This window comes from Pteropus vampyrus, unplaced genomic scaffold (assembly GCF_000151845.1).
Source record: "Pteropus vampyrus isolate Shadow unplaced genomic scaffold, Pvam_2.0 Scaffold72, whole genome shotgun sequence".
Taxonomy (NCBI): domain Eukaryota; kingdom Metazoa; phylum Chordata; class Mammalia; order Chiroptera; family Pteropodidae; genus Pteropus; species Pteropus vampyrus.
The window spans coordinates 1,963,039-1,990,920 of NW_011888853.1; the positions used below are offsets into that span (position 1 = coordinate 1,963,039).

A 27,882-nucleotide genomic window follows, 5' to 3' on the forward strand; every position below is an offset into this window, starting at 1 on the left:
GGTATTCATGGGCATCAGTGCCGCTGGTACACTGAATGGCACTTTCTTCCTTAACCGTGACGACTGACCTAAGATACAGCGGTAACTGAGGACTTTGATGCCAGCCGCCTCGGTAGGGAGCACATGACTCGTTTGCCTCGAGACTGGCTGGGGTGAGGGGCCTGTAACCCTCGGGCCCACGTTTAAGATGGCCCCGGGTATGCACACGCTCCGTGTGTATGATGATAGCTCCTCGTTCTTCAGTGTACACGGGACTCAGATCGGGGGAATTCGCATTGCATATAAATAACGGCGTTTAAGGAGTCAGCAACATTTCCAAGGTGCCCGAACACAATTCCACTATCATTTTTCCTACCTATCCTGGCACCCTGGTAAAGCAAAACGTTCCAACTTGAAAACCACCTACCGTGAGCCGGGCAATGGGGCAGGTCGAGGAAAGGCAGACCACTCGTGCCTGTCGGCTCTCCCCAACATGCCACCTGAGCTGTCCTGGTGTTGCAGAGATCGATCGCCTTGGAACACTTGGTAGGAGCCGTCACCACTGTCCCTTCCACGATTACATTTGAAGATGAGCCTGTTATGAACTCCGAGGCCACTGAGTAGGAAGCGCTCAGCGGTCACGAGGCACCCCCGCTGCAGCTGCAAAGCAGTGTCAGGGGCTTGGTGGCCGCTCGCCCGGCCGCAGCTTTCAGGCACCAAATGTGGCCGAGCTGTCCCACGGACGTCTCTACAAACGGTGCCACCCAGGTGCCTTCCCAGGAATCAGGTGTCCAGGGCTGGAGGGCGATACAATCACCAAGAAATCTGTAACCAAAGACCTCACAAAAGTAGCAATTTTCCCAATTCATTTTGACGCCATTCTGAGGCCATGAGTCAAACAGAACAAAAAAGCCTCAATGAGACCGACAGTCACTGCCTTAAGTTTTCACTTAAATGGCTCATTTTGGAAACTGCTCAGCTTCAGAGTAGCTGGCCTAGGTGGACCGTGCGACCAGCGGCCCCCAGCAGGACAGTGCTGGGAGCTCCTACTCGTACATGGTCACTGCAGAGAAGGGACCGAAAACTCCCGGAGCCGGACAGGCACAGCTGAGGTCGTACGCTGGGGCGTTTAGGACTAGACCAAGAACACAAGTGGAAACTCCTTGGGTTTCGTTTCTGTTCGCTGTCTGAACAGATCTCATTTGGTCTCCTGCAGCCGGCGCTGTGTGTGGTTAAATAAACAGACCTAGTCTCACACTAAATGCAGCCTCCCGAGCACGTGAGGATGAGTTAGTCACTCAGCACATCGACGCTGCTTCGGCACAGACCATTGGGTCCTCTGGTCCTTTACTTAAGCGGGGAAGGGAGGAGAGGGGCACAAGGGCACGAGGACCAAGCCAGCCACGTTTGTTGTCCTCAAAAGCTGTGTCTAGACCAGAGTTTCCGAAGTGTGGTCTATGATTTCTGTTGGAACACCAAGCACGTCTGTTGTGTCCTCCACCCAAATCCCGGGGTACGTGAGGGTGGCACCTGGGAATGTGCATTGCGGACAAGCTCCTCCAGGATTGGGATGAACAGCCAAGTGTGGGTATCACTCCTCCAGGGGCCCCGCCGAGACCCGCATGCCCCCCAAGGGTCCCGACTCCCTGACCTAATACCTGTTTTTTTTTTTTTTTTTAAGTGAGGGCAAAAAAAGAAAAGACAGAGTGAAGAAGTCACTGTATGTTTATTATTCACAGTTAATCACTACCTACCAAATGCTATCCGCAGAGTTAAAGGATTAAGTACATAGATCTTTTTATTTAAACACTGATTTTTTTTTTTTTTAAATATATACACACAAAACTTAGTTCAGCAAGGCTTCATGATATACACCAATTCCAAAATAAAACAATCAAATGGTCCAGGTGTAGAATGCCAGATTCCTTTTACCAGCGGGGAAGGGAGAAGCTATCAAGAGAGGGAGCGAGAGGCCTCTCGCTCCGTCCAGAAGAGCAGCCGCCTCTTGGGCCTCCAAAGGCCCTGGGCCCAGTCCGGCTCCACAACCAGAGTCCAGGGCAGACGCCCAAGACCGCGTTAGAGCCCAAAGCCATCAATGACTCTGCGGCCCCCTTGGTGTGGTCAGAAGGGGACTGGGTGAAGAGAGAAAGGTCACAGGCACATCACTCCGAGGGGCAAGAAGCTGACAGGAGACAGAGCGCTCTGCAGTGGGCTTGGCCTTCCTGCATTTCCAGCCTTCCTTCCCAGCTATCCCTGCTTCCCGGAAATCTTTCCGTTTCGGGGTTGGGGTGGAGCAGCTATAAACACAGCCCGCTGTGAATGAGACCGAAAACCACCCAGCTGCTTCTTGGATGCTGCCCTAAGGCTCATCTGGGCAGGTCAGGTGGGGACACAAAAAGTAAAAGGCATGAACAGATACCCCTGGCTTTCAGAGCAAGAAAAATGAAGACTCATTTTCTACCCCCACGTAGGAATACGGTATATCCCGATATAGTCAAAGTGACAGCTTAAATTCCTCGGGCTTTCCTGTGTTTGAAATTTGCTGGCTGGAGGGATTTGCAGCTTAGGGGTCTCTAGGATTAAGGAGGGGGTAGACACCTGAGACCGCGAGGTCAAGGTCACCGAGCCCCCTTTCAGCCAGATCCAGTCCAACGTGGGAAGAGCCGTCGCCTCTCCTTCCCTGGCAGCTGGTCACACCGCAGCCCGGGCAGCGACTCCAGATACCCTGGGCTCCCGGCCTTTTAAACTCCGGAGGGCTCACAGGTATCAAAACTGAACCTTAACCTCTCCTGCCTTAGGACGCAGAATGCCCGCAGCCCGCACTTCTACCTGCCTCCTCTTCTCTACCCTGTTCTCCCCTCCCCCCGAGGGAACAATATTTACACAGAGTAGGAGACACACCAGCTGAAAAGCTCTAGACTGTCTTTAACTTATTTTAAAACAAAACAAAAAGAACACCACTCATAAGCAACCCTTGAAATAAGGAAAAAGGCACTATAAAAAACGACATGCTCAGTAATACCATTCGGAAGGGACAACTGCGGAGAGAGAGAGACACGGGTTTCAGCTTGACTTTCTCAGGAAGTCATAAGGGGCAACGCTGCCTCCTTTCACCCCCTCTCTGTTTCCAACTTTGACGGAGACACTGGGGTGGGGGCTGGAAGGCGGATTCCTACTCGCCCGCCCCTCCTTGGGCAGAAGCCGCCGCTTCTGCGTGTGTACATGAAGCGCCCAGCAACGGCTGTTCCTTCAGTCATTCTGACTAAAACAGACGTTTTGCATAGAGAAAATACCAGCCCACTTGGTTTCTTTTCTTTTATTATTGGCATCAGCTAGGACTATATGTGGCATTAAACGTCATGCACTGATGGACAGAAGGGAAAAGAGATGAAAAAAAGGACAAAGGAAGAGAAACAGGAGCAGCGGTGAAAATTTGTAATAAAAACTCTTTTTCTTAATTTATAGGTAAGTTTTGGCATTGTTATATCCAACTCCCCCTCCCACCCCCCAAAGTTCCAACCAGGTGAGAGGGTCATCGGGTGACCCGGCAAGGTGTTCCGAGCCCCTCGCAGGCTGCCACTCGAGCAGCTCGTGGGGTGAATTCTTTTGGACGTGTTTTCCATGTTTCGCTTTCTTTAAATACTCTCCCCTCGACTCCTACACGTTCCGGTTCACAGGGGTGACGTAATTGCGGGGGAACATGCCGGTCTGCCCGTGGCACGCCCCCTTCCACCAGTTGGGGTCTGAGTTATCCATGACGTGGATAAAGTCTCCCCGGCGGAACCCCAGCTCTCCATCCTCCTGGGGGTCGAAGTCAAAGAGGGCTTGGACGTATGTCGGCTGCTGCGGGGGGGGGGGGAGCAGGAGAAACACTGTTACGCATCACATGCTGATGGCGGCGGGTCACCGGGGGGAGGGCACGTGCGCCAGCTTCCCGGCACCTCCTGAAACAAGCCCGTTTCTCCTGCCCGCGCCCTCTGCGTTCGCACGCTCTGAGCCACTGCACGCGGGGGCGGCGCGACCCTCCGCCACCGCGCCAGGACTCTGGGAGCAGATCGCACGGCGCCGGCCAGCTGCCGGGCGGAGGGCAGCATGTGCTGCTTCCAGGGAAAGGGCTTTGGAGACGGCCAGTGGGTTTTTTTGTTTAGAATCCAGGATCTGAAAATGCTTCAGTTCTTATCACTTCGTCACTTAAAAAATCCTAAGGTTTTAGAGTTGAAGGTCAAGAGCTTGACCACAATAAGGCAGCGCTAAGCAGAACCGAAGGAGGATTTCGGGAATAGAAACACGGGGTGAGTGTGAGCCTCGCTCCCTCAAAGTACAATCTGCCCCACAGTTTGTCCCCAGGGAAAGACTATTTGAGCGAGTCGAAGACCGCCCTTCCTGGGAACGCAGGCGGCAAACACACCTGTCTCGGAGGCGCAGCCTCTGGAAAAGGCAGACTATTTTACTTCAGACTTCGAATCTTTAATGAGAATCAAGGGCGACATTTTGAATAATGAGCGCTGATGCCCCAGAAGTAATCCTTTGACAAGGCACCTGCTTGCAGCTATTCATTGCTAAAAGTGATCTCTATCCCTCCGATGAGGCTTACCTGTGGCACCTGCTCTATGTCCCGGAGGAATATCTGCTGGTTTCTGGAGACGGATGTAGATCTGTGATAATCTACCAGCTCATTCAAAGAATTGAACTTCACCACCCAGAGGAAATACTTCCCGGCTCCGTCCCGGAGCACCTTGAAGTGCTGCACGTCGTTTCCAAACCTGGGGGGGCGGGGGCACAGGGAAAACACTGGCATGGTTCCGGGGGCTCCGTCCCAGCTAGCGGGGGTCACGGCCACCAAGGAGTGTTCTGCCAACACTCCTCACAGCCCGAGGAGCCAGGGCTGCCGCACGGCATGTCCCCCGGCCGGAGAGTCGGGGCGTCACTGACCGCCCCGATGCCCCTCCGCTAGGAAAGCCTGTGCATCCGTCTAATTCTGAAGACATCTGTGAATGAGGAAAACGAGAATGTCCTAACCCGTGGCGCACCCTGCACAGCACCAAATGGGACGGAGCCTTAATTCCCTTTTCACGTAGGAAAAAAAAAGAGCAAGAACGAAAATGTCATGTGCTATTTAGACTACGCAAGGTGGGCTAAGAAATAAGGGGAGGGACTGGACACACTTTCGACAATTCTCCTGGACTGGGAACAGTTAAGTCATTTTCCATTCAGGTATTTTAGTTCTATGAATGGGGAAAAGGCCTCAGAACAAAAGAATGTGCTGGGACAATAAATAAAAGAGGCCTAGGCACCCCCAGCCCCACAGAAGGGGCTTCTCGATCACCTGTTACACTGGCCCACACAAGCAAGCAAGGGCTTGCCTAAGCGGAATGTCCGGCCAAACATCAGCTCAACGAGGCCCTGCTTGTCCCGCTCACTGCTGAGTCCTCAGTGTCCGCACCAGCGTCTGGCGCTCTGAAGGCATTCATTCTATGACTGCTGAATGAATGATAGCTGCTCCTCCCTCACTCCTCAAGCTAAGGAAGCACGTCTTACAAACGGCCCAGCAGGTGGCAGCACTGAGCTTCTAGGAAGCCGAGCACTTAGAAACAGTACTTAAGTCCTCGCTTGAACATCGTCCACAGGTTCTGTGACTTGAAGTCAAAGGACTTACGACAAAACCAGTTTTACCACAGGCTGACTGACAAAAGCAAGAGTTAAATTCCTACAGCATCTCATCAATCTTATAACGAAAGCATCATCTGAGGACCTGCTGTTCTATTTCACGAGAGAAAAAAGGCAGATGGGGAGAAAGCTTTAGGAGGAAAAAGGACATAGTCGAATGACACTTCTGCCCACAGAGAAGCCCACTCCCGCCGGGCTGTGAACGGGTTTTGGAAGGGACCACAGTATTTTCCATCATGAAACTAGAGAAACATCTTGGAGACAGGGTTCTTGAACCTCCTTGGCGAAGGCCGTCTGTGTTGACAAAGATGGCTAATGCTATCTGCATACACCTTTAAACCTTTTGTTGGACGGAACGGAGTGGGGTGAGCTTCCTGGTGGCCCCCATGGGAGCATGTGCGTGATCAGTGGTGCTCAGGCAAGGCCCCCACCGATCACCAGGCTCGGCGAAGCCTTGTCCATCGCCAGCCTGTATTGTCTTATGTTGTTTGCTTTACACTCGGGTCAGTATGTAATGTAAGGGAAACAGATAAAATACAAGTTAACGAGAAGCATAATGATAGTTTCACCTCAAGGTGCTCTTCACTCGATCCTCATTTGCATGTGTTTAATCGAGCATATCAAAAAACCACCATCTCTAGGCATGTGGGCGCACGGGGGTGTACGGGAAACCTCTGTACCTTCCACTCAATTTTGCTGTGAACCTAAAACTGCTCTAAAAAATAAAGTCTACTAATAAAAAGCCATTGTTAGAAGAAAAACTGATAATTAGATCCAGTTCGACTTTTTCATGTTGGGACTATGGCTGTAAGGTATTGCTAATACCACCTGAAACCACCTCCCGTATCTTCACTGAGAAAAAAAAATACAAAAATTCTTAATTTAAATTTACATATCAAAAAACCTACACTTTACACATTTGGTCCTAAAATAAAACAAGATATTCAGTTTATTTCTGAAACTAAATAATCTTTCCAGCGTTTGTAAATGGCAAATAATAAACTGTCTTATAGCCTTCGTTAAAAAAAAAAAAATTTTTTTTAACCTAATCACTTATCATATAAATGATTAACTGATTTGTGAGATTCCTAGGGAAGGGGTTCCTGTGATAATATATTAACTAGAAAAGTACATATGATAATTTGATTCTTTATGTCACAGATGGGGAATCCTCTAAGAATCCTTGTTGAGAATCCTCTAAGCTCTAAATTTATATTCTCTGTGACTCCCGGGGTGGTGGAACTCCTGCCTTCCCCGGTCCCTGCTCACCAGCTCCCTTCCACATTTAAGCTTACCATGGGCGGGGAGCAGAAAGCCCAAACCCTTGTGGTTTAAAGTTACTGAGAGGCCTAGGATGGTGCTGGCAGGTTTAAGCCAGATATCTGGTGAAGGTGCGCGAAGGCCTCTGGGATGGCCATCGGCCAGTGCTTAGAGCGCCGCAGGGCTCCCACAGAGGTCAAGGTGCCCGTGAGGAGCGAGCTGGGTGTGCAGACACCAGGGCGTGGTGGGGAGTAGGGAAAACGCAAGCGCATGCAGCTGACGCACGGCTGCTGCTCAGACCCCGGCGTGGCTCGCTGCGGGAACCCAAATCCTGTGCAGCTGGGGCACTTTTTTAAGAGGAGCCAGAATTTAGGATGTTAGTGTGAAATTTTCTGATTTGTAAACACTGTTTAGGCTAAACCTCTGCCAGGTGGCAGCCTCTGGTGTGTGCGGCCAGATACCTGGCCTAGGGCTTCACAGTGTAGGTGAGCTGGAGACAGGAGTCCGGGCAACCGAGGCAGGAAATACTTACTTGACTGAGAGGGAGAAATCCCCAGGAGCACTCTCGCTCTCTCGGATAAGGAAGGCTCCATCATGCCGCTGTTTGCTAAGCATTTCTTCTGCTTTGGCTCTGGGGATTTTGCCAAAAAACCACCTAAGGAAGGAAGGCAAGCCAGTCAACATCTGCTTCCCCACAAAGAAACGGGATATGCGGCCTCCGAGACGTGAGTAACAGAGCGCTCCCTGCCAGGGGAAGGGCCTCCCTCTTCACCCTCTGGTCTCAACGTGCCCCATCACGCCGTTCGGTCCGGCCCTCCCTTAAGAGAGGGACCATCTTCCTTCAAACAGCTTCACCCTACCCGCTCTCCAGAAAGTGACTCATAAGGCCACTCGCTACAGAGGAAGACACTTCAATGGGCCTCCTGTGCCAAAGCCCACTGGGCCCCCCACTGACTCAGAGCGAGGCACTGGGGGAGCCCTGGCCGATGATCTGAACCGCAGAAGGGGAGACAGGCTCCTTCTTGCAGCCATTTCATAAGGTCACAGCTTTGCTACAGTGGGATTAAGGCAATGGGGTCAGAAAGGCCTAGAGCTGGAGACAGAGCTCCTTCCAACAGCCCAAAGGGAAGAGGTCAGGCTGGGAGAGGGCAGCCTCTGCTAGCCACGGAGGCTGGCATTCCTCTCAAGGCGTCTCTGCCATCACGGCTAGGTTTAGCTTTCGGGAACCATCAGGAACGTCATCACTGACCCTGTGCATAGGTGGCTAGTGGCAAAATTTGATTTTTCATTTGGAGCAAGTTATAGATTCTTCTGCTCCCAGTGCTGATCCACTTCAGCCACAAGAAAAAGAGGGTGAATTCATGGAAAACTGGGAGCAATTGGCCTGTGGCTCACCAGGAGAAAGAGAACACTTATAAAAAGCTTAAAGTTACAGCTACCTAACTAGTTCACATAAAAACCATTACTACTTAGGATGGATGAATAGTGAAAACAATGTTCTCTTTTCAAAGTTGTCTTTAATGTCTATTTTTAAAAAGCAACAATGTTACTTAGAGATAATAAAGACCAAGCTGCTTCATTGGACACCTTATGCAGTAACTAACATTCATTAAAGATGCAAACCATAAAAACAAAGGTACCAAAGAGTCCATTAACATTATAAATCTAAATTCAGTACTTATCTTACTGATCAACAACCGCATTGGCAAGAGGTCTCTAAAAGAATACACGATACTCAAATCAGAGAAGCGAGCTACTAGGAAGGGCACATTCAGAAGCTGCCACACGTAACCTTTGAACGTTCTTAAATCTACCTCCTTGTGTCTTTCTCACTTTGCTTCTATATCACCAAGCTGCTGAGGCGCTGGGACAATCTACCTTCCTGCTGCTTCTACAAATAACTCAAGGGTAAGTGCTCCAATGCCTGGCAGTCAGGCCGCATAAGAAAAATCACATCTTAACACCACAGAATGATCTCCAATTACAAAAGGACAGCTAACAGTACTGGGACCATTTCAATATTTTCTATGTGAATCTCTGGTGCTTTTAGGTTTGAACGCACTCGCACGCACAGACATTTAACTGGGGGGCGGGGAGGGAGGTTACTCAACAGCCATGCTTTCCTCCAACCCCTCGAAGATCTTCCCAGCGACAGTCATTCTCCTTTCCTCCTTTTTAAAGTATAAGTAATGAATATAAAATACGCTAGATGTGCATGAAGTGAAAATAAAAAGCAAGACTCGTCCCTCATACTCCCCAGAGGCGGCAACTGCTGGCAGTTACGTGTGATTTTAGACGTTCTTTTATGGTGCCCAAATAGGTAGATATGGCTGCAGTGTCTTCTTGTCTCCAACTTAAAATTACCTCAATTTTATTTTCAATTAAAAAATGAAAACTGTAGTGAAGTAAAGCATACTAACTGGAATTTTTACAAAGTAAACACACCCCTGTTACAAGCACCCAGACTGAAAAATAAAACAATTAGTTGGAGACCACTTAAAGATTTATTTTGTATCTGCTCCCATTTTTACTAATCTGGCTCCCTCTCCTCCCCCGCCCCCCGCCCCCCAGGATGACCCACAACATCACGGGCCATCACTCTACACAAGGAAACAGTCACTGCTCTCTACACCTAAATAGCATCCCCTACACTTCCACCGCATTTTATGCTGTTTATCCCTTGACTAGCTTCTTTTAATGGTGATATTTATGAGTAACTACATGGCTATAGTCAAAATTTTTAAATGTTCAAAAAGGTGGGTTTATACTACAATACAAATAGCAAGGGAGAAAGCTAATGGGAGGGGCGGCTTATTTTGCAATTTAATTCTTTACTACATCCCATAGGCTCCCACCCATATGCATTTAATATGAAGGCACATATTTGGATCCTCCCCCAGTATCTACAATTCATCTTGCGACACCAGTGCCAACAATCGTTTTGTAGTCTGTGTTTAATTTGTTAACTCATGTGCTATAATAAGTCATACTCCGTTTTTAACTTCCCTCTTCCTAACAAAAACTAAAGGTCTGGGGAGGTGGGGATGGGAGAAGGGAGGGGAGGCCTGTGCTTCGTGTTCTCCCTCAGCCACGAGGTGACACTGACTGCGCTTCTGGATGTAGCATGAAATATGCCGGTGAGGCCGAGCGCCACGCAGGTACAGTATGGTTTCCTTTCTCAGAGCGTGGAGTGGATGGGCACTCCCGCATTTCAGCTGAGTCTGTGAACAATGCCACCACAACACCAGTGCTGGATGCTTCCCCATCAACTATTCGAGGTTCTTTACAATGGGGACAGAGGACCGGGCATGAGAGTGACTCTTCCGAAAAGGCGACTCTCAATCGGGTCCGTTACTACAGCTTTCTGAGGAAGGTGGTCTTTCCTACGTTTTAACAGTCAGATTCGAAATGCCTATGTCACCTGAAACAACCTGAAGGAAAACAAGGGTGCAGAGCCACAGGCATTTTATTTAATATAAAAATGGCAGTATGATGTTCTGCTGAATTCCCTTTCCGCCTGGAAATATGAAGATGAAAAGGAACTTAAGGTGATTTTGTTACCGCTGGATCTCGTGCTGCAGTCTGTAAACCATGCACCTCGGTTTAAATCTGCCCTGTTTTTTGTACAGCCCACAATCTAAGACCATTTTTAAGAAAAAGGGTTGTTTCAAAAAATTCAAAAGAAGAACATGTGTCATGACAGATTGCATATGGCCCATAAAGCCTATCATTATATGGCCCGTTAAAGAAAAAGTTTAGCCAACCTTTCTCTGTTCTGAAGATGGACTGAAGGAACAGATATGCATACATTACCCGGCTTACACGGCGGAGGGAGGATGCACCGTGCACCAAGGCACCCCTCTTGCTGCCGCTGACCGCCACCCAACCACTCCTCCCTGTGGGGTGCGTTCCATGATGCAATCCATCAAAAGCCCCTGAAGCAAATACTGACTCCGAGTGGCTATCGGAGTGCAGAGCTGGGCTTGGTACACGTCCCGGGGCATCTGCAAAGATCTCGTTCTCATCTTTTGGAGTTTCTTGGTTATTACCACCAGTGACTACATTTCAGTAATCTGGGCATGGCTGCGTGTTAACCCCCAATTTGTTACGGAGACCTCGAAAGAGGAGCATTATCAACCCACTGACAGGGGTCCAGGAATCTCTTTCATGCCTTTGAAGATTTAATGCTGTTGGCTTCTATTCCATGAACAACTTAATCTAGGCCTTTGTACAAGAATTTGGGCCGAGTATCAATTCAAAAATATTTGCTGAGCTACTAAGTGCAAATGCAAGGCTCAATTATAGTGTAAAAGCAGAAAACAAATTCTCCAAGGAATCTAAAAAAAAAACTTTTTGGGGGGGGCAAACTTATAGTTACAACAGTTACAAAGATGCAAGACAGTACAAGTTCCAACAAACAAAAACTAGAAAAAAATACATTAAAAATTAGATGGGTTTTCACCTTGTATATCATTCAATGAAACTTTTATTGAGCCATTATAAGGTACCCGGTTCTTTTTGAAAAGAAGTTTGGGGACCTCCCAGTGTCCTCAGTATAGAAATGCAGCGCAGACACGCCCTCCCCCCACCACACACACACACTGCCAAACTGCAGAGTAAACCAATTTCTCTGCAGGCTGAGGCTTCCTGGATGCAATCTCAAAGCGCTTCATGTTAACCACATGGCCATTTTGTTATACCATGACTTAACTACAGAACCTAGCTTCCCAGCACCCGGCACTTTCTCTGCCACATAATAAAAACTGTGTCAGAGTTTACTGACCAAGGCGCAAACCAGCCAGCCAGCCAGCCACCAACCAACATATAGCTTTACGGTGAAGCTCCTGGATCATTAGCTTCGTTTTATAGAAAGCAAATCATCTTTTCAGAACAGATTCAGTTCAGAAGGTAGCACTGGCCCACATGTAATCACTAGTGTGGTTGCCTCGCAAAGAGGAGCGTGTATGGAGAGGAACTCACATATTGGTCCAAAGTTTTCTGCACTGTGAGTCTTTTATAATGAGAACTACACTCGTAAGTGACCAGCATTGAAACAGAAACGCCAGAAGCGTTCCTCATCGGCAGGCTGGCGAGGAGTAAGCCAGACGACCCTGAAGGCCCCGTCGAGCTCTGACACCGAGCTCCGGGTAAGATAAGGGAAGGTCAGGATCTTTGCTCTAGTACTTGGGGGAAGAGAAGTGACAGGTTCGCATCAGGGCAGTGACAACGGGGGAGAGGGACAAATGGGCTGGAACTCAAGGTGGGTCAAGTCATCTAAAAGCCGTACTTGTCACTTTGCATTAAACCAAGTAGACGGAAAGAATCTACCGTTTCTTCATGTTTCAGTGGCACTCCAGACTGACCTCCGAAAGCCTCAGCTCCGTGGCATACGAGGTACGAAAATAACTGCCTGAGGGGCAGGACCAGGGCCAGAAAGAGGCAGTGGGAGAACAGGGGTCTGCAATGGCCCCCAATGTCCCATACCATGTCACGTCAATATAAACAGGAAGGACTCCAGAAGAAAAAAGGAAAGAAACAAGTTCATGGCTCTCAGCAGCGTGGAATGGAGGAACATTTTGTGTTCTCTGAAGTGGGGACAGTAAGTGGAGAGCAAGGGCGGTGACCATAACGAACGTTCATTCACTAAGACTCTATTATATACACCAAGCACTGTACTCTGGGGATACAAAGATTATTAAGATATGGTCCCACAGGAAAATCAAACATATCACTATAAAGTCATGTGATACACATCCTCTCTCAAACAAAAAATGTAAAATTATGAAATGTCTGGCCTCAAAGGTTTCATAGAAAAATTATGGACCTGCATAACTGCTGTTTTATTATTTGCAGATCACTGACAGTTATTATTAATCTAAAACATACACACTATTATTATGTAATAGTATATAAACTATTGTTTTAAATGAAACAATTGTTTCATTACTTAAAGATCACTAGCAACTATCAATCTAAAACATACCATTATTGACTATTATACTATCATTATATACTATCGTTAACATGCAGAATCAACATGCTTTATGAATTCCCTGCAAAGACAGAATAAAAAGTATGACAGCCAGCCCAGTGATCTCAATTTTAAAACATTATTGGAAATAGGCAGGTATGGCCCTTGGGAGATCGGCGGAGCCCAACTTACGGATGTGGTTTCATTTCTATGTAATTCTTGGGAATGAAGCCATCTTTCCCATTGAGCTCTGCCTTGTACCAGTTCTGATCACATTCTTCATTCAAAACCTGAAAAGAAATAAGAAAAAAAACAAAAACAACAATCATTTTCTTTCCACTCTTAAAAAGAGAGTCACTAAGATGATTAATCATGTTGCTGTTTAGGTTTGTTTGTAAAAGGCGTCATTTGAATTATTAACAGGTACGTGGAGGCAAGACTTCTTGAAACTTCAAACTGCCAGCATTATTTCAACTGTGATAATTAAAATTAAAAAGAAAAATAAATTGGAATGGAAATTCAGGATCCCAAGCATTTAGCATTAAACCCTCAGTAGGAAAGCAGAAGAGAGAATGATGGAAAAAGTAAGATTAGTTTGGGAGAGGGGATTCTGGAAAACAGCGAACACTGACATTGCATTCTACAGAGTGGAAAGGAGCCTGGAAATGTGACCTGACTACCCAGGGCTAGTGAATCACACGCAGATTTTCAGATCCCAATGAGAGTTCTCGCTAAAGCTGCTCCCTTTGAGTTACACAGACAGGCTAGGCCACGATTCTGTCATCTGTAGAGCAGTATAAGAAACAGAACAGATCTAGATATATTATAAAAGTCATCCTCTGAATTCTAGAATTCTAACAAAAGGCAAAGGGCAGAGGGATTAAAAAAAGTCGGTAACTCAAGAGAGAACATAGAAATGTGAGCCCAACAAAGCAGTGAACACGGGAAAATGCGGATGGACTAGTAAGTGGGAGTCATCCACACTACACGACAGAGTTCTGAAAGGAAGTTGGTAAAATTCCTCACAAAATGGTTTATTCAAGATGCTGAACAATGCTACACTAATTGCCAAAATAGAACCTAGGCTGCTTTGGAGGGCGTGATGTATAGGTACTGACATTTCTAAGTGAGGCTGGACTTTAGAAAGGGTAGAAAAGACTGACAGCCAACCGACGAACAGCCAGGCTGCATTAAATAATGCCTCTGTGAATTCACTTTTGAACAGAGGTGATGCCCTGAGTCTTACTATGCTGCTGCCTATTTGTAATGCTGGCCTATTTGTAATCGGGCCCTACCCACAGGTCACTGAACTTAAGTATGCAAAATTGGCAAATTCTGCAAGAGCTAATAAATGTGAACAGAGAGCTCTGAAAAAAAAAATCAGCTTCTGGTAAATCTCATTAACTTCAGTGATGAAAACTTGTTTTCTTTTCATCACTGGTTTTTCCTTAAAAAATTTTATTAAATACTGTGATGATACAAACTAACATATGTAAAGTACATTTGTAATTTTAAAACCTGCATTTCAAAAACACTAAACTGTGCTGTAGCCAGCAGTTATTCTGATGCAGACGACCATAAAGCACACACAGCGGGAAGGTTTGGGCGGAAGAGGGTTCTGAAGGTACTCTCTGCCATCAGGACACTGGCATCCGTCCCGAAGCAGTAAGGCTGATCCACCGGCATCACAGTAGATGTTGTGACCTCAAGAGGGAGCCTGGCACCCCGCAGACATCACAGCAGACTCAACAGCATGAGGAGCAAAGGAGCTATTTTAAAAGTTGCTTAAGGCTAGAATTCTGTTATCTATCAAAAATAAGGGCTTGAAGAAACATGTGGCCTAGGACTTATTTTATAAAACATCATCCTCTAATAATAATAACCACCACCTTAGGCTTATAAACACATTTTTCAAAATGTCTTTAAAATTTCTGAAATGCTGAGTTGTATACCAAGTCTAAAAAGTTTTTGGAAGACAGAGGAGAGTCAGGAGGTAGGCGATTATGGCCCACTTGGGCCTCAAAACAGACTAATCACTTGGAAAAGGCCACCTTTAACTTGTGACCAGTAGCCCTGCAGAAAGACCTGTTTCGTGCCAGAAGTTCAGAAGAGCAGCACACTCCTCGTGTCACCTTTCCTAAGGCAGAGGCGACCCCCCGCCCCCGAAAAATGCTCCCCCGAGTGAAAAAACTCCACGGCGACTCCAGATCCAGCACCAATTTAGGACTATGTTTTTCTGTAGGACAAAATTATTACATGGTGTTTGGTACGTTTCTCTCTGCGAGAAGGCAGGGGACATGGAAGCGGCGCGCCTGGTTTACTTTGTACCGCGTGAGTACGTGGATGGTGAAGGTTTTGGTTCTCTGGAAAGCCAGAGTGTTGCCGGGCTTGCCTCTACCCCTCTTTACTTTGGAACTTACGAAAAGACTGGTTCTGCTAGAAGAAAAGCCCAGGGGAAGGAGAGCCCTTCTAAGCCCGGGTGGCCCTGGGAGTCAGCGGCCAGGTCCTGCCACCCACCCGCTCCATGGTGCGTCAGCTTTCGCAAGCCCTGGAACTAGGATGGTATATTTTAAGAGATATTTTTAAAAATTAACTTTTATTCAAATGCTTAAATGTTCAAAACTCACAAATTAACATAAGTGAGTCAAACGTGGAGCAGAGAACGGGCCAGGATCAGAACCATATTTGGATGAGTCTGTACCTACGAAGACTGCGTTTAATTTGCTATGGTTTTAGATGAAAGCTGACGCACTTCACGAGTAATTTTTAAGAGCCTGATCAGAGTTCTGAGAACGAGGAAGCTGTTCCCATCACCATTTCCTCACAGCAGAAAGCGGCTTGTTTGTTACCTTAACAAACAAGTAGTTGAGTTTCACAACCAAATTGTCATTCGGTTTTGAAAATTCCAAGGAATTCGGCTGTCTTAGCTATCACCCCACGGCTTCATGTTCTAGTCCAACCCCTACGTTCCCTCGAGTTATGACTTTGTAGCCACGCAGAACACTTTGGTTTAACGGAAGCAGATTGATCAAGAGATGAGATTACGAAAGAAGGAAGAGACCAGTTTCGGTGAAGTTCCCCCCGCTCCCCGCCTCAAAAAAAAAAAAAAAAAAAAAGACTGAAAATAATGTTAGAGCCTGAGTCAGGAAGAAACCTAAAAGATGAGGAATGATGTGAGGTTTACACGGAAGAGTTAAAACTATCCCAGCCAAGGGGAGGGGACATGATGGGTACTCTCAAGGTGTCACTGCCATATTTCTCGACCTGCGTGCTGCTTACCTGGATGTGTTCGGTTTGTAAAAATACACCAAACCGTGTACTTATGATATATGAACTTCTCTATGTGTATATCATACTTAAACTAAGAGTTAGAAATATTTCAGTCACGAGAACACAGATAAGAAAAGCATACCAGGCCTTCAGCATCATACAAACCCTTTGCAGCTCAAAAAAGACAGAGGAAGAGGAAAATAACACAGCAAGACTTCAGAAACCCCCATGACAATAGCTTGCCATCCCTATCCACGAAGAAAAGACATTCCCAGAAATAAAACTGTCTCCAAAGCATCGCACGTGTTCTCCTTGTCTACATTAAGTGGTTTTGATAACATTGTTCACTGCTGCCCCCATCCCTCAGCCTCAATCTGAGACATCGCTCAAGGCAATGCAAATTCCCATTTACACCAACACCAATATGAAGCTTTACAAATAGTTTAAAAAAAAAAACAAAAACATCAGAAAAAGCCAGCGGTCAAAGATCGAGGTCTCAGCCCCTTAGGATGCACCTGATCTGGCGGCAACAGCACATGATTTAAGAGGCTGAACACATGGGTTCAAACTCATTTTCACCAACCATGAACTATGTGGCCTTGGGCAAATGACTATTCTCTAGATGTTGGATTCCCCACCTGCAGAGTGCTATTATCTGCACACAGCCATGGGCATAGTGCCACATTCCAGCTGTCGCAGTGGCCACTGACTCCCCCCAACTCTCCCCCACCTCTCCGTCACTCTGCCACACACATGCGCAGCGTGGTGACCCGGGGGCTGGGTTTTCCCTTCACTCAGGTAGCCTTGATGTGATGCTACGTGCAGGCACCAACACCACACACAGCAGCAGAGGATGAGTACAAGACCACGGTGTCGACTTCAAAGATTTTAAATGCGGAGTTCAAGGATTACAACAGCTGCTTCCCCTCCCCATCCCTTTGCTAAACCAACACTGGGAGACAAGGACCGCACCTAATTTTCTACAGAAATTGTAGGAAAAAAGGTGTCTTTTAGGAAAATGGTAGATAAGTATTTTGTTTGTAGACCGCTGTATTTGGAAATATTAGGACATTTTCTTGCCTGCACATATTCAGTTATCTGTAAATAAACAAGAAAAGGAATCATGATTTAAAAAAAAAAAAAAAGCTGTACAGTTACGGAACGTCAGTTCCGCCAAACCTTTCAACACACAGTCTAATTCTAACAGCTTGCGGGGGGGTGGGCGGTGGGGGTATCGACATTTCTTCTGGGAAAAATTATTCAAAGTTTTACCAATTTGTGAAGCAATTTGTATAAAAGCATTTGTGCATGACGGATAGGAACAATTACATATTTAAGTTCTTACACATAAAAAAATCCCCCAAAATACCACTTACATCTATCTGGTCCCTGCATTATAGAAATTCAACATAAGCCAGTGAGTTTTCCTCAGCTCTTCAAAGATCAATCAATCTCACAGCAGTAATACTGAAAAACTGCCACGACTGAAAAGATAGATTTCAAGAATTCTGGTGCCCCTAGCACACAATTTCAAGTTCTTACAAAAAGGAAAACGCACACGCACATGCACACACTTTTAAAAGACTTTAATGCTAAGAAAAATTCGACAGGGCCTTGGCTAGGATGATGGTTTTAAAAGCAGTTCTCTTCAGTTGCCCAGCACGTGTCAGACTGCGCTTCAACTTCTCAGACCCCCTCTGTACGGATTACTGACTCGGCCTCAAACTACACTGATTCATTACTAACACTTTAAATAAGTGCTTTATAATCACTACCTCCATCTGTTACAGTTTTTGCTCAACATGAAAAACATCTTGGTTACACTGCCTGCTCTACTGTGTGCCAAATCATGAAAAACGCCCACACCGTAGATAAGTTATTTGGAATTTTAATGATGAGATGACCAACTTAAAGGCAGTTTAATGATTAAGGTCCCTGGTCCTACCAGAAACCTTAAATTGTTTATCGGAGCACACAGAGAGCAACAGCTCTCAAGTTCACGTGGCCAGGCCAGTCTCCACGCTGAGTGAACACAATCCAAAGGATGACACGCCAACCACTGCCTGAGTCAGTCAGGACACCTGACAGGCAGCTGGCCCTTGAAGACCAGAAAGTTGAGAAAAAATGAAATGTATTTATGATGTCTTAAAACTAATAATTTGGGCGATTTATAAAATTGTGTTCAAACATCAGATTGTGCTGTTTTATTAAATGGTTTAAGAAAAACCTATTCGTTTACAAAGGTATGTAAGCAATGATATGAACCCGAGGGGATTTTACCTCACTGCAACGGCCACCTCAGCAGATGTGTAATAGCCATGTCATGAAATGCTATATTTAGTTCTCTTTGAAATGAAGAGTTCCATAAGATTCATTTCTTTTGGGATCCAGAAGTCCTCATTTTTTTTTTTTTTTTTTAACATCATTTTCTTTAAGAAAGGATTCCATTTACCAAAGAAATCCAAAGGGCACTTGTTGGTCACGTCTGCCTTCTGGTGGTGACAGGTGCTACATTTTGCCCTTTAAACAACTTAAACAAATTTAAAAAGGAAAAGAACGAGGGGGAGGGGATGAAAGTGGGGGTGGATCCCAAACTCGCCAAGTTCCCGCTGGTAGACTCACTCACCCCCATTCTGCCACTGGAACACGACCAGCTTTCACCTCAGGAAAAGCGCCTTCTTTCCTGGCGCCAAGCCTGGTCTCTGCCCTCCCTAAGTGGCCACTGCGAACGAGGATCAGTCTGAAAGGGGAACACCGGTGGATCAAGAACCCAAGGCCCCCCAGCTGTCCAGGCATCACAGTTTAAGGCCAGGCTGGTTTGTCTGCAATCTGTTTGGTGCCCCCAATCAGTTAAAATGCCCCTGGTTTTCTGTTAAAGGGTCTTAAGCAGGCTCCTCTACATCCAAGTGATCAGCATTCCGTTTTTTGTAATTTGGCCACCACCTACTTACCTGCTTCTCTAACGAACCCTTGGGCTCGGTCAAGCCGGTCAACTCGCCAAGCTCTCGGCATCCTGTACTTCTCGCCTGTTTTCCCTCTGATGGACTGTCCTCTTCCCTATCCGTTCGGATCTTTCACGATTCAGTTCAGAGTTTATAGTCAGTCTGGTCACTTTTCTGTTGCATTTTTATAGTATTTAATGGGGGATCATGGTCAAAACAACACATAACCCCTCATGACCTCTTGTCCACCACTACTATGTACCGTGTACCGGTATGCTCAGGTCCCCCCGAAACTAAACTGCACGTGCCCCAAAGCTGGCTCCAGGCCCAGTTCCCATGCGTATTCTCCATCGCTCTTAGAATGGTGTCGAGCTATCCTGAGGAACGGACTTAGTATAACTTTGTCGCCAGTGTCACAGAGCTGCCTGGGCACAGAGACAATGGAACGAGCACCACACGTTATACGCTACTATCAAATTCATTGATGAAAAACACATTTTTTTACATCATCGATTTGGCCAGTGGGAACAGAGGTGTTTGCTATATTATAACAACTTCTTAAATAGACCCTAAGTAGTAGACTGACTGCCATGAGCTTGCACCTCCAAGGAAGGAGCGGTGAAATAAAAGGCACGGAACCAGGCCATCAGTCGTCCTATAACTTAAGCACCACTGCCAAAAGACTTTCGTGTGGGGTGCCTCGAAAGGGGGTACACCAAATCTTCTCCACAAGACACCTGCTTCTACTTTCTCTAAGAAAGAAAGGAATTAGGGTGGGGTCGTGGGGTGCGTGGCTAGGGAAGGGAAATTTCAGTGGGGAACGGATGACGGGGAGAGGAGGCGTTTCCATGCACGTGTCCACACGAGCACCCCTCAGCGCGGGCACCTCCTGGAACGCTGAGATGCCCAGTTCAGTCTGCGTGTTTGACTTGTGGTTGACTTTTGCAGGGCATTAATTTTATAGCTACAACTCCTCCACCAAACTTTTTTAAAAAGACAATGGAAGACCGTTGACTTTTTATTCTAACGAATGGCAGCTAGGTGATGGAGAGAGAGAGTATGTGTGAATGTGTAAGGGGGATGGGGAGGGGGGAGAGAGACACATACACGTGTGAAAAAACGATTGTATATTAAGAGTTCAGGACCACTCACGCATTTTTTTTTTAATGGAAGACTTCCTTTATAATGTTCATACATGTAGGAAAATGAACAATTAAGAAGACCAACCAAATTACAGAATATTTCTCTTTTCTGGTAAATATTTCAGTTCTCAAAAAACAAACTGGATACTCTTATCGACCTCTCCAGGTTCGGCTGTCATTAAGAAAGCTACTCGTGACATTTTGACAAAACAGGAAGGTAGTTCACACTTACGTGCTATTACTCCACCCAGATAGCCCTACAGGCAGTGAAACTTAAACGCACAAGGCAATACCCCAAAATAAACTCTCTCTACCAAAGGGGTACCAAGAGTTTCCATTCAAAATAACTGTCTTCTGTGCTTTCTCACTCGTGGAAGACATACTGCTTTGGTGTAGCTGACTGCTCAACAGGAGAGGGAAATGCTCTCAGAATGCCAGAATTCCAACTGCAGGGGTTAGGAGGATGCGGGGAGCGGGGAGAGACAGAGATAGACATCAGGGAGTTTCAGCAGAGAAAATTCTGTACATCTGGAACATTCGGCCATATGCTGTCCTGTGCCCGGCAAGCACTGTGCACCGAGAAGGCCGGGCCGAGCCCGAGCCGGGTGAGCCGAGGCACATGGACGCTCCTCCCCAGGAGCGCAGACTCTAGTATAAAGAGCCAGCTGCAGCACAGCGTGCTGAATGGCAGGAGAGGGGGAATCATGGGGTCCATGGCAAGTATCAATCCAACAGAAAATATCCACGTTCCAAATACCGAAGAGAAGGACCCGACTCTCACTCAGGGGAGGCAGAGTGTGAACTGGGTTACAGTCCTCGGCTGCTGCTTCGGCTCTGCTCGGCTTGTGCAGGGCCGTGGGCGGAGCGAACATGGGAGACGTCCCAGCCTGCACTCGGGCGCACGGAGGGACGACTGTTCGCTTGGCCGCGCTAAGCCTCCTTACGCTGAAAAGTAAAACTTTTACTGATGGTATCAGAATTTCCTAACTGGAAATAACCAAAATAACCTCAAACGTGGCTAATTCTTTACCTTAATGATATATACTTAGCCACCGTCCGGTGTCCTGCTTACTGACAGAAGGCTCTCAACCTCAGGGCAGAGTCTACAGCCCTCTCCTCAGAAAACCAGGCGCAATGCAAACCGAAGCCTCCGAGGCCTGGGAAGCGACAGCCAACCGCTTCCTGACGATGGGCAGCCAGCTCACACGCACCAGCTCCATCCGCTGAGAGCGGCCCACTTCCCGCTGTTCCGGCACAATGACACAAAACAGGGGCTCCCCAAAATACCCCTCCAATTAATGACAGCAGTTTATTAAATTTCGTTCAAAGCCTTATTGATTCAAGATGTGAACTAAGGGGTCTACAGGGGTCTACTGATTTACAGTCATTCTGTGACCCGAGAGCCACCTCAGAGGACATAACTGAAAGAGAAAAAGCAACGTCAGTCACTGAGCTAATCACTGGCAGCTGCATAAAGATCTATGCTGAAGAGCTCGAGGCCAGGGGTCCTTACACCTGGAAGGCTACCATTTTGAACTAAAAAAGCTTGTTCCGAATGCATTTTCCACTTCTGAAGCAGTTAATCTAGCTTCAAATCAGGACAGTTTGTAATCACACGATAGGCAGAGGGACTGGGGAGAGAGGTAAGCCCCCGCCCACCCTGCTCTCAGGGTGGAGGTGAAAGTAGGCCACTAAACAGGTAATTACAATACTAAAGTGAAAATGTGGGTTAGTGTTAAGTACAGGGTTAGGCAGCAGCAAACAGAGGGCCCTAACCTAACTGAAAGGGAGGGGGATACAGTCAGAGAGTGAATCTCAGGGGAGACTTAAAGGATCTCCTGTGGGTGGTCTAGGCAGAAGGCTTATGCAAATTAGTGAGTGTGAGTTGGGAGGCTAAGGAGGACCGTCAGCAGTCACTGCAGACTGCCCTGCAGGTCTGCATTTTTTCAAACACTCCACTGTCCATGCTGTGAGAATGAAGGGCAGGAAGACCAGGTGGGGAGGACCGCAGCCGCCCAGGTGAAAGATGACAGTGCCCAAATGGGGCGTGACAGTGCCTTGGAAGGAAGCAGAAATTTTGGGGGAGGTTGAATCAAAAAGGCCTGATGATTAGATGTGGCTCAGCGGTCTCCCCTCCTGACCACCATTTTTTTTCTAATGAAAAGCTTTAAAAAAAACGGCCCTATAGAGCTGCTGGGCAATTTTTTCTCTTTTAAAGCCATCATGAGTAGAAAGCATAATTTTAAAAGGCAGCTGGTCCCCGGGCTGGTATTTTCCACCTGCCTCTCCAGATCCAGCTGACATCCTTCTCTGTCTTTTTGTGCCTGGATCTGCACGGACCATAAAGACAGGCTCCCTGGCTCCCAGTGGTCTCCGGCGCCAGGGGGACTGCAGAAGGCCCCCCTCGGGGGTTTTTGTGGACAGTCTTGTATCTTCAACTGAAGGTCTCAGCCCTCCTGACCCAGTCCCTTCCTCTTCCATGTTCTGGTAACTCCTCCCCTTCCTTGTGCCCACTGTCGTCTTCAGGCCTCAAGATGGTAACCCAGTTACAAGCTCCGGGCACTGCAGCGTCCCTGTGGCTTCTAGAGGAACCCTGCTCATGCCTTGTGGGCAGTCTCATTACTAAAATCTCTTCAAATGAGCCAGTTGAAGTGTGTCAGGCGTTTCCTACCAGACTCCTGATTGAAATCACCCCCAAATCAGTTCTATCTTTTGGAACCTATTAAGGAGATATTTCATTAGATAAAGTGACATTTGTTACAGGGCAAAAGCATTGCAGGAAGTATCCAAACTCTACCAACTCCTCTCTGAACTGCACTTAGTTAATGTTTAAGTGTTTACTACACAGAGCACTGCTGGGGAGCTGCAGTGGGGATTTAAAAGGAAGAAGAAAGACATGGTCTTTGTCCTCAGAAGCCTTTATGAGCTAAGGGAGCAATGTATGTAAATAGTAAAAGAAAATGAAAAAAAAAGTTGGATGAGGGAAACTGCTGATGGTGAGCCGAATACGGAGTTCACAGCTACGTGTTTCCAAAGTCGCTGCATGGTTGATGGAGAAAATTCGATTCTTATCTGGAGGAACTAGACAAAGGGCAACTTCAAATGGTCTAGGAATAGAGCAAGAACCTACAGGCAGAGCGATGCGGAGAGTGTTAGGGGTGTGCTAAGCCCAGTCTTCTTCCCTTTTATATTTTAATTGGGGTTCAATGAAAAGGGAACCATTGTTTAATCACACTTTGCTTGCTATCCCCTGCCAGGTACACATTGCCCTCCTGGATGGAACTGTCACATGTTTAAATGACAGATGGTAATTACAGATGCTGTGGACAGTCACCTCCTGTAGGTAACCACTCTGGTGCTGCTACTCCATGGCAGGAAAACAACTGCCTAACAGATAAGATCAGCTCTGTCCCCACTGCCGCAGCCACCCTGCTCAAGTGCCACCAGGAAAGCTGAAGGGTCTTACAGCCTAGAAATCTTCAAGGACAAGGTTTCAAGTAGGCATGCCTGGAATAAGGAGACTGAGTGGCCCATTCCAGTCTTCTGTGTCTGCCACTCAGAGATATTTGACAGATCTGCCTTTCTGCCTCTTTTGGGATGATCATATTGGCAAAGATGAAAACAAACAAGGCTCAGTGATGGCGGTAAGACGGTACTCGTGGGGGTGTGGAAAGACACGTGGTTTTATGAAAAGCAATTTGATTATGTGCATTAAAGACCTGCATCTTCATACCTAGTAACGCCCTTCTTAGGTCTCCACCGTAATAGTCAAGGATGTATACTGAAACTCAGGGAGCAGACAAGTAAGTACACAGCGAGTGCCTATTGTGAGTCAGGGCTACTATAAAGAAATGATCCTTACTTGCAGGGAGCGGACAGGAAGGCAGGCAAGGTAATCACAACCGCAGGTATATTAAGTTCTATGATGTGAAAGTTCAAGGTGCTTTGTAGGACAGCACGCCTCGGGGAGACCTAATTTAATCATACGCAGAGACAGGTGTCAAGGAAAGCTCACCTGGGCAGTAATGTCAACTGAAAGCCTAGGCGTGCGTAGGTCTTAATCGGGCTTGGGGGAGGGGATGGCAGGCGCTAACGAGGACGTGGAGAAAGATTCCGAGCAGAGGGAAGTACCTGAGAAGAGGCTCACAGGTGGCAATGGTCTGGCACAGATGCCCTGTGTGCAGCAACAGGGAACACAGTGCAGTACAGGGTGAGATATCAAATTTTGTGCCACCTTATAGGCTTCTCAAGGTGACAATTAAAAAGTTATGTCAAGTTTATCCTCCACCATAAATGAACAAAAGAGAAAGAAAATGCAGAAAAGGGATAATCCCTCGGTTACGGGAACGACCTACTCTCTGAGAACACAGGGAATGTTTGAATTGCTATACAATTAAAAACAGCTACATAAAACTGACATTACTTTTTCGTACGACCGATTCGAGTACATATAATATGCAGAAAAACCTTAGAATCTATGAAAATATTCCATTTTAACCAGTATACCCTGACACATGCTTACTACTTATTACTTACACTTTTCTCTACTTTCAAAAATGACATTAGGAATCTTGAAAGACCCCCAAATATGGACACTTTCATCAAGAACAACGGTCCTTAGAGTTCAGGACATGACGACATTTTCTAAGTACCTCTCTGATGGCACTGGAGACAAATATAGCTGTGAAGAGACAGGCTAAGTTAACTACCCCTCCTCTTACAGTGGGAATGGAGGCCTCGCTAGCAATTAACGAGCTTTCCAGGCTTCCTTCAGGCAGCTGCACAGCTCGGAAAGAGCAGGTTTGCTGGGAGGGCTGCGGGGCGGGAGCAGCCAAGAACAACCCTGCTGCTCCAGGCAAGCACCATCAAACGACGACAAGCCCAGCCTTGCTCCGCCTCCGAGTCTTCTCTCTCCAAGCACCTACACACAGTTCCCTGGAAAATCAGCACTTTCGTCCGTCCCACAGAAACATCACAACCTGCAGAGAACAGAGGGCCTAAGAGGACTAAATAATAGGATGTATTAACGCAAACAATGGGTTTGTCATGCCCTCAATTCCAGACTGCAAGAACAACTGCGTGCTTTCGCACAGCATGTAGAGTTGGAAACTGTGCCGCTTCACGGTCGGGTCAGCCCCGGAACTACTGGAGCAGCACCTGCTGCCTGGGAATGCGGGGGGCCGGGCTGCAGCCCACAAGAACAGGTAGTTCCCCAAATCACAAATACAATCAGACATAGTATGATCAACTGAGGTGTATGACCTTTTGCAGCCACAGAACGGTATCGTTAGAACTTTATAATCCCCCTTCCACATGGTAGAAGGGTTCTAGTGTCGTGAATAGCTACGCATAATAGACTAGAATGATTAAGCTATCAAATCTGAACTGATTAGAGCCCAAATCCCGTTTTCTACAGCTGAATATTCATTGTCAAAGTCATAGTTTGCAGCTCGGGGAAAAAAGATCAAGCAAGTTTAAAAAAAAAAATCATAGTTCCTTTACTGGATGGCCTTCTGCTTTTCCTAGAGTTCTAACAACCTTAAAACAATTTTTTTCTGGCTTTGTTACTTTTTTTTTTTTAAGTTATTACACCTTTTCAACGATGGTATTTAATGTCTGGAATACCCATTTCCCTCTTCCATAGGTCTACTTCCTTATTCTTGGTTTTTACTATAGTGAAACCGTTAAGTACTCAAGAAAGGGTGCTTGGAAGCAAATGTTTTGAGCCGTGGAATGTCTGAAAATGCCTTGATTCTACGCATCTACCTGAATGCTAGTTTGACTGGGTATAGAATTCAACAAAATTCTGGGCTGAACAGCATTGTCCCTCAGAATTTAAAAGACATTGTTTTCTGGTATTTGTAGTTGTTCATGCAAAGTTTATTGGCAGTCTATCATTTCTTTACAGAGACCTGTTCCTTTTTTTCTAGATACTTTTAGAACTTTGTCATTTTGAAAATTAACAATAATGTACCTGAGCGTGGATCTGTTTCTGTTCATTGTGCTGGGTACTTAGTGGGCCTTTCTATCTGAAAATTCACATCCATTAGCTATAGAAATTATCTTTTTTATTTTATAAAATGTGATAGTGCCCTTCTTTCCACGTGCACCATTCTCTTTCTGAAACTTTAAATATTAGTCAGTTATTAGACCTCATGAAAGACCGCAAGCGGGCTCTCACTGTGTCCCTGGTCCACTGCTGTCTCTCCTGGACGACTGCCGCATACCTTTCCTAGCTCCTTAAGCCTCAGTGGCTCGTCTACCATCCTTCCACAGCGGATGGCCTTACTTCCCATTTCACTGAAAAGACAGAAGGAACTGGAAGAGATCCTAAAAAGCTCCTACCATCTCTATACGACTCCTTACTTGTACCTGTATCTTTATCTTCTGCCTTCTAGTTCTTTTGTCCGCGCTTCTAACAAAATAAAATTCCGCTTCCATGGGCTAGGGCCCATCTCCTCTTGCCTGCACAAGGACATTTATCAGTAATTTTCCCTTCTCCCATGTTTTCTGTCTCTACCGGACCTTTCCTACTAGTTAATGAAAATGCTGTTATTTCTCCCATCTTTGGGACTGGGATGAAAACAGACTTCTTTTGATTCTACTGCTTCATATCTTTCCTTCCCTTTACATCAAAACTCCTCAGATCCACTGTCTATATTCCCTGTCTCCAACTCCTTCCTCCTATTCCCTCCCCCACCCCAACATTATGAAAGCTTCACACAGCAAAGTTAAAGGAATTTTACAATGAACACACATTTAGCCACCACCTAAATTATACCATTAACAGTATGTGCTTTTTCACATATCTGTCTACATATCTTTCCATCATCTATCTTTCCATTAATCTGTATTATTTTTTGATGCACTTCAAACTTAAAGACATCAGTCCACTTCTCCTAAATACTTCTGCACACATATTATTACCTATAAATATTAGTTGGCAGTGTTATCTTTTGCTGTAGAATTTATACAACCACCACTGTCCCCGCCCCCAGCAAATTTTCTCCTGCCCCTCTCCCCGTGCCCACTCATTCTCTGAACCACTCCAAACACGCTTTTGCTCTCCCCACGCCGCCGAACCTACTCAGAGGTCATTAATGCTCTCCTGTTGCTGAATCCAAGGTCCACCCCCCGCCCTTATCGGCCTTGGCCTGTCAGGAGCACGTAATGGAGGTGAACAATTCCCTCGCCTTGAAACACTTTCTTGGCTTCTAGTTTCTTATCTCATTAACTTATAAACATTAAAGTGCCTCAAGGGCTCCATCCCTTAACCTATTTTCTTTTCTGTCTACACTCATTCCGCTGATCCCCTCATCCAGTCTCATGGCTTTCATATATCCCAATCAGAACGTTTCTCGCCGCCTCTGCTGCTAGCCCTCCCGCCCAAGCTGCCATTATCTCCCGCTTGGATTATTACACGGAGACTTCTGAACTAGTCTCGCTGCTTTCACTTTGTCCCCTTCAGAATGTTCTCAATTCTGCAAACCAGAATAACATCGTCAAAATGTAAGCAAGTTCTGTCGCAGCCAGGAGTCTAAGCAAACATGACAACTAAGTGTAATGTGGTATCCTAGATGACATCCTGAAACAGAAAAAGTGAAAAACTAAGGAAAGCTAAAGTAGGGACTTTAGTTAATAATAATGTATC

The 27,882-nt window shown here is 46.4% G+C and overlaps 2 protein-coding genes across 3 annotated transcripts in view; both read right to left on the minus strand.

The window, feature by feature from the left end:
* Positions 1-1,485, minus strand: part of SLC25A19 (solute carrier family 25 member 19) — a 31,325-nt gene extending 29,840 nt beyond the window's left edge. Inside the window, exon 1 of the mRNA XM_023531678.1 lies at positions 407-1,485. The gene's annotated coding sequence lies outside the window, so the exon portion shown is untranslated. The remainder of the gene's footprint in view (positions 1-406) is intronic.
* Positions 1,486-1,686: 201 nt separating this feature from the next.
* Positions 1,687-27,882, minus strand: part of GRB2 (growth factor receptor bound protein 2) — a 51,146-nt gene continuing 24,950 nt past the window's right edge. The window contains exons 2-5 of one of the 2 annotated variants that reach the window (XM_011361937.2): positions 13,070-13,167; positions 7,439-7,561; positions 4,574-4,742; positions 1,687-3,822 (exon numbers count right to left, since the gene is read on the minus strand). In XM_011361937.2, coding sequence (XP_011360239.1) covers positions 3,637-3,822; positions 4,574-4,742; positions 7,439-7,561; positions 13,070-13,167 — 576 coding nt within the window. In that variant the 3' untranslated portion in view covers positions 1,687-3,636. The remainder of the gene's footprint in view (positions 3,823-4,573; positions 4,743-7,438; positions 7,562-13,069; positions 13,168-27,882) is intronic. The other variant, XM_023531684.1, reaches the window with a different exon arrangement.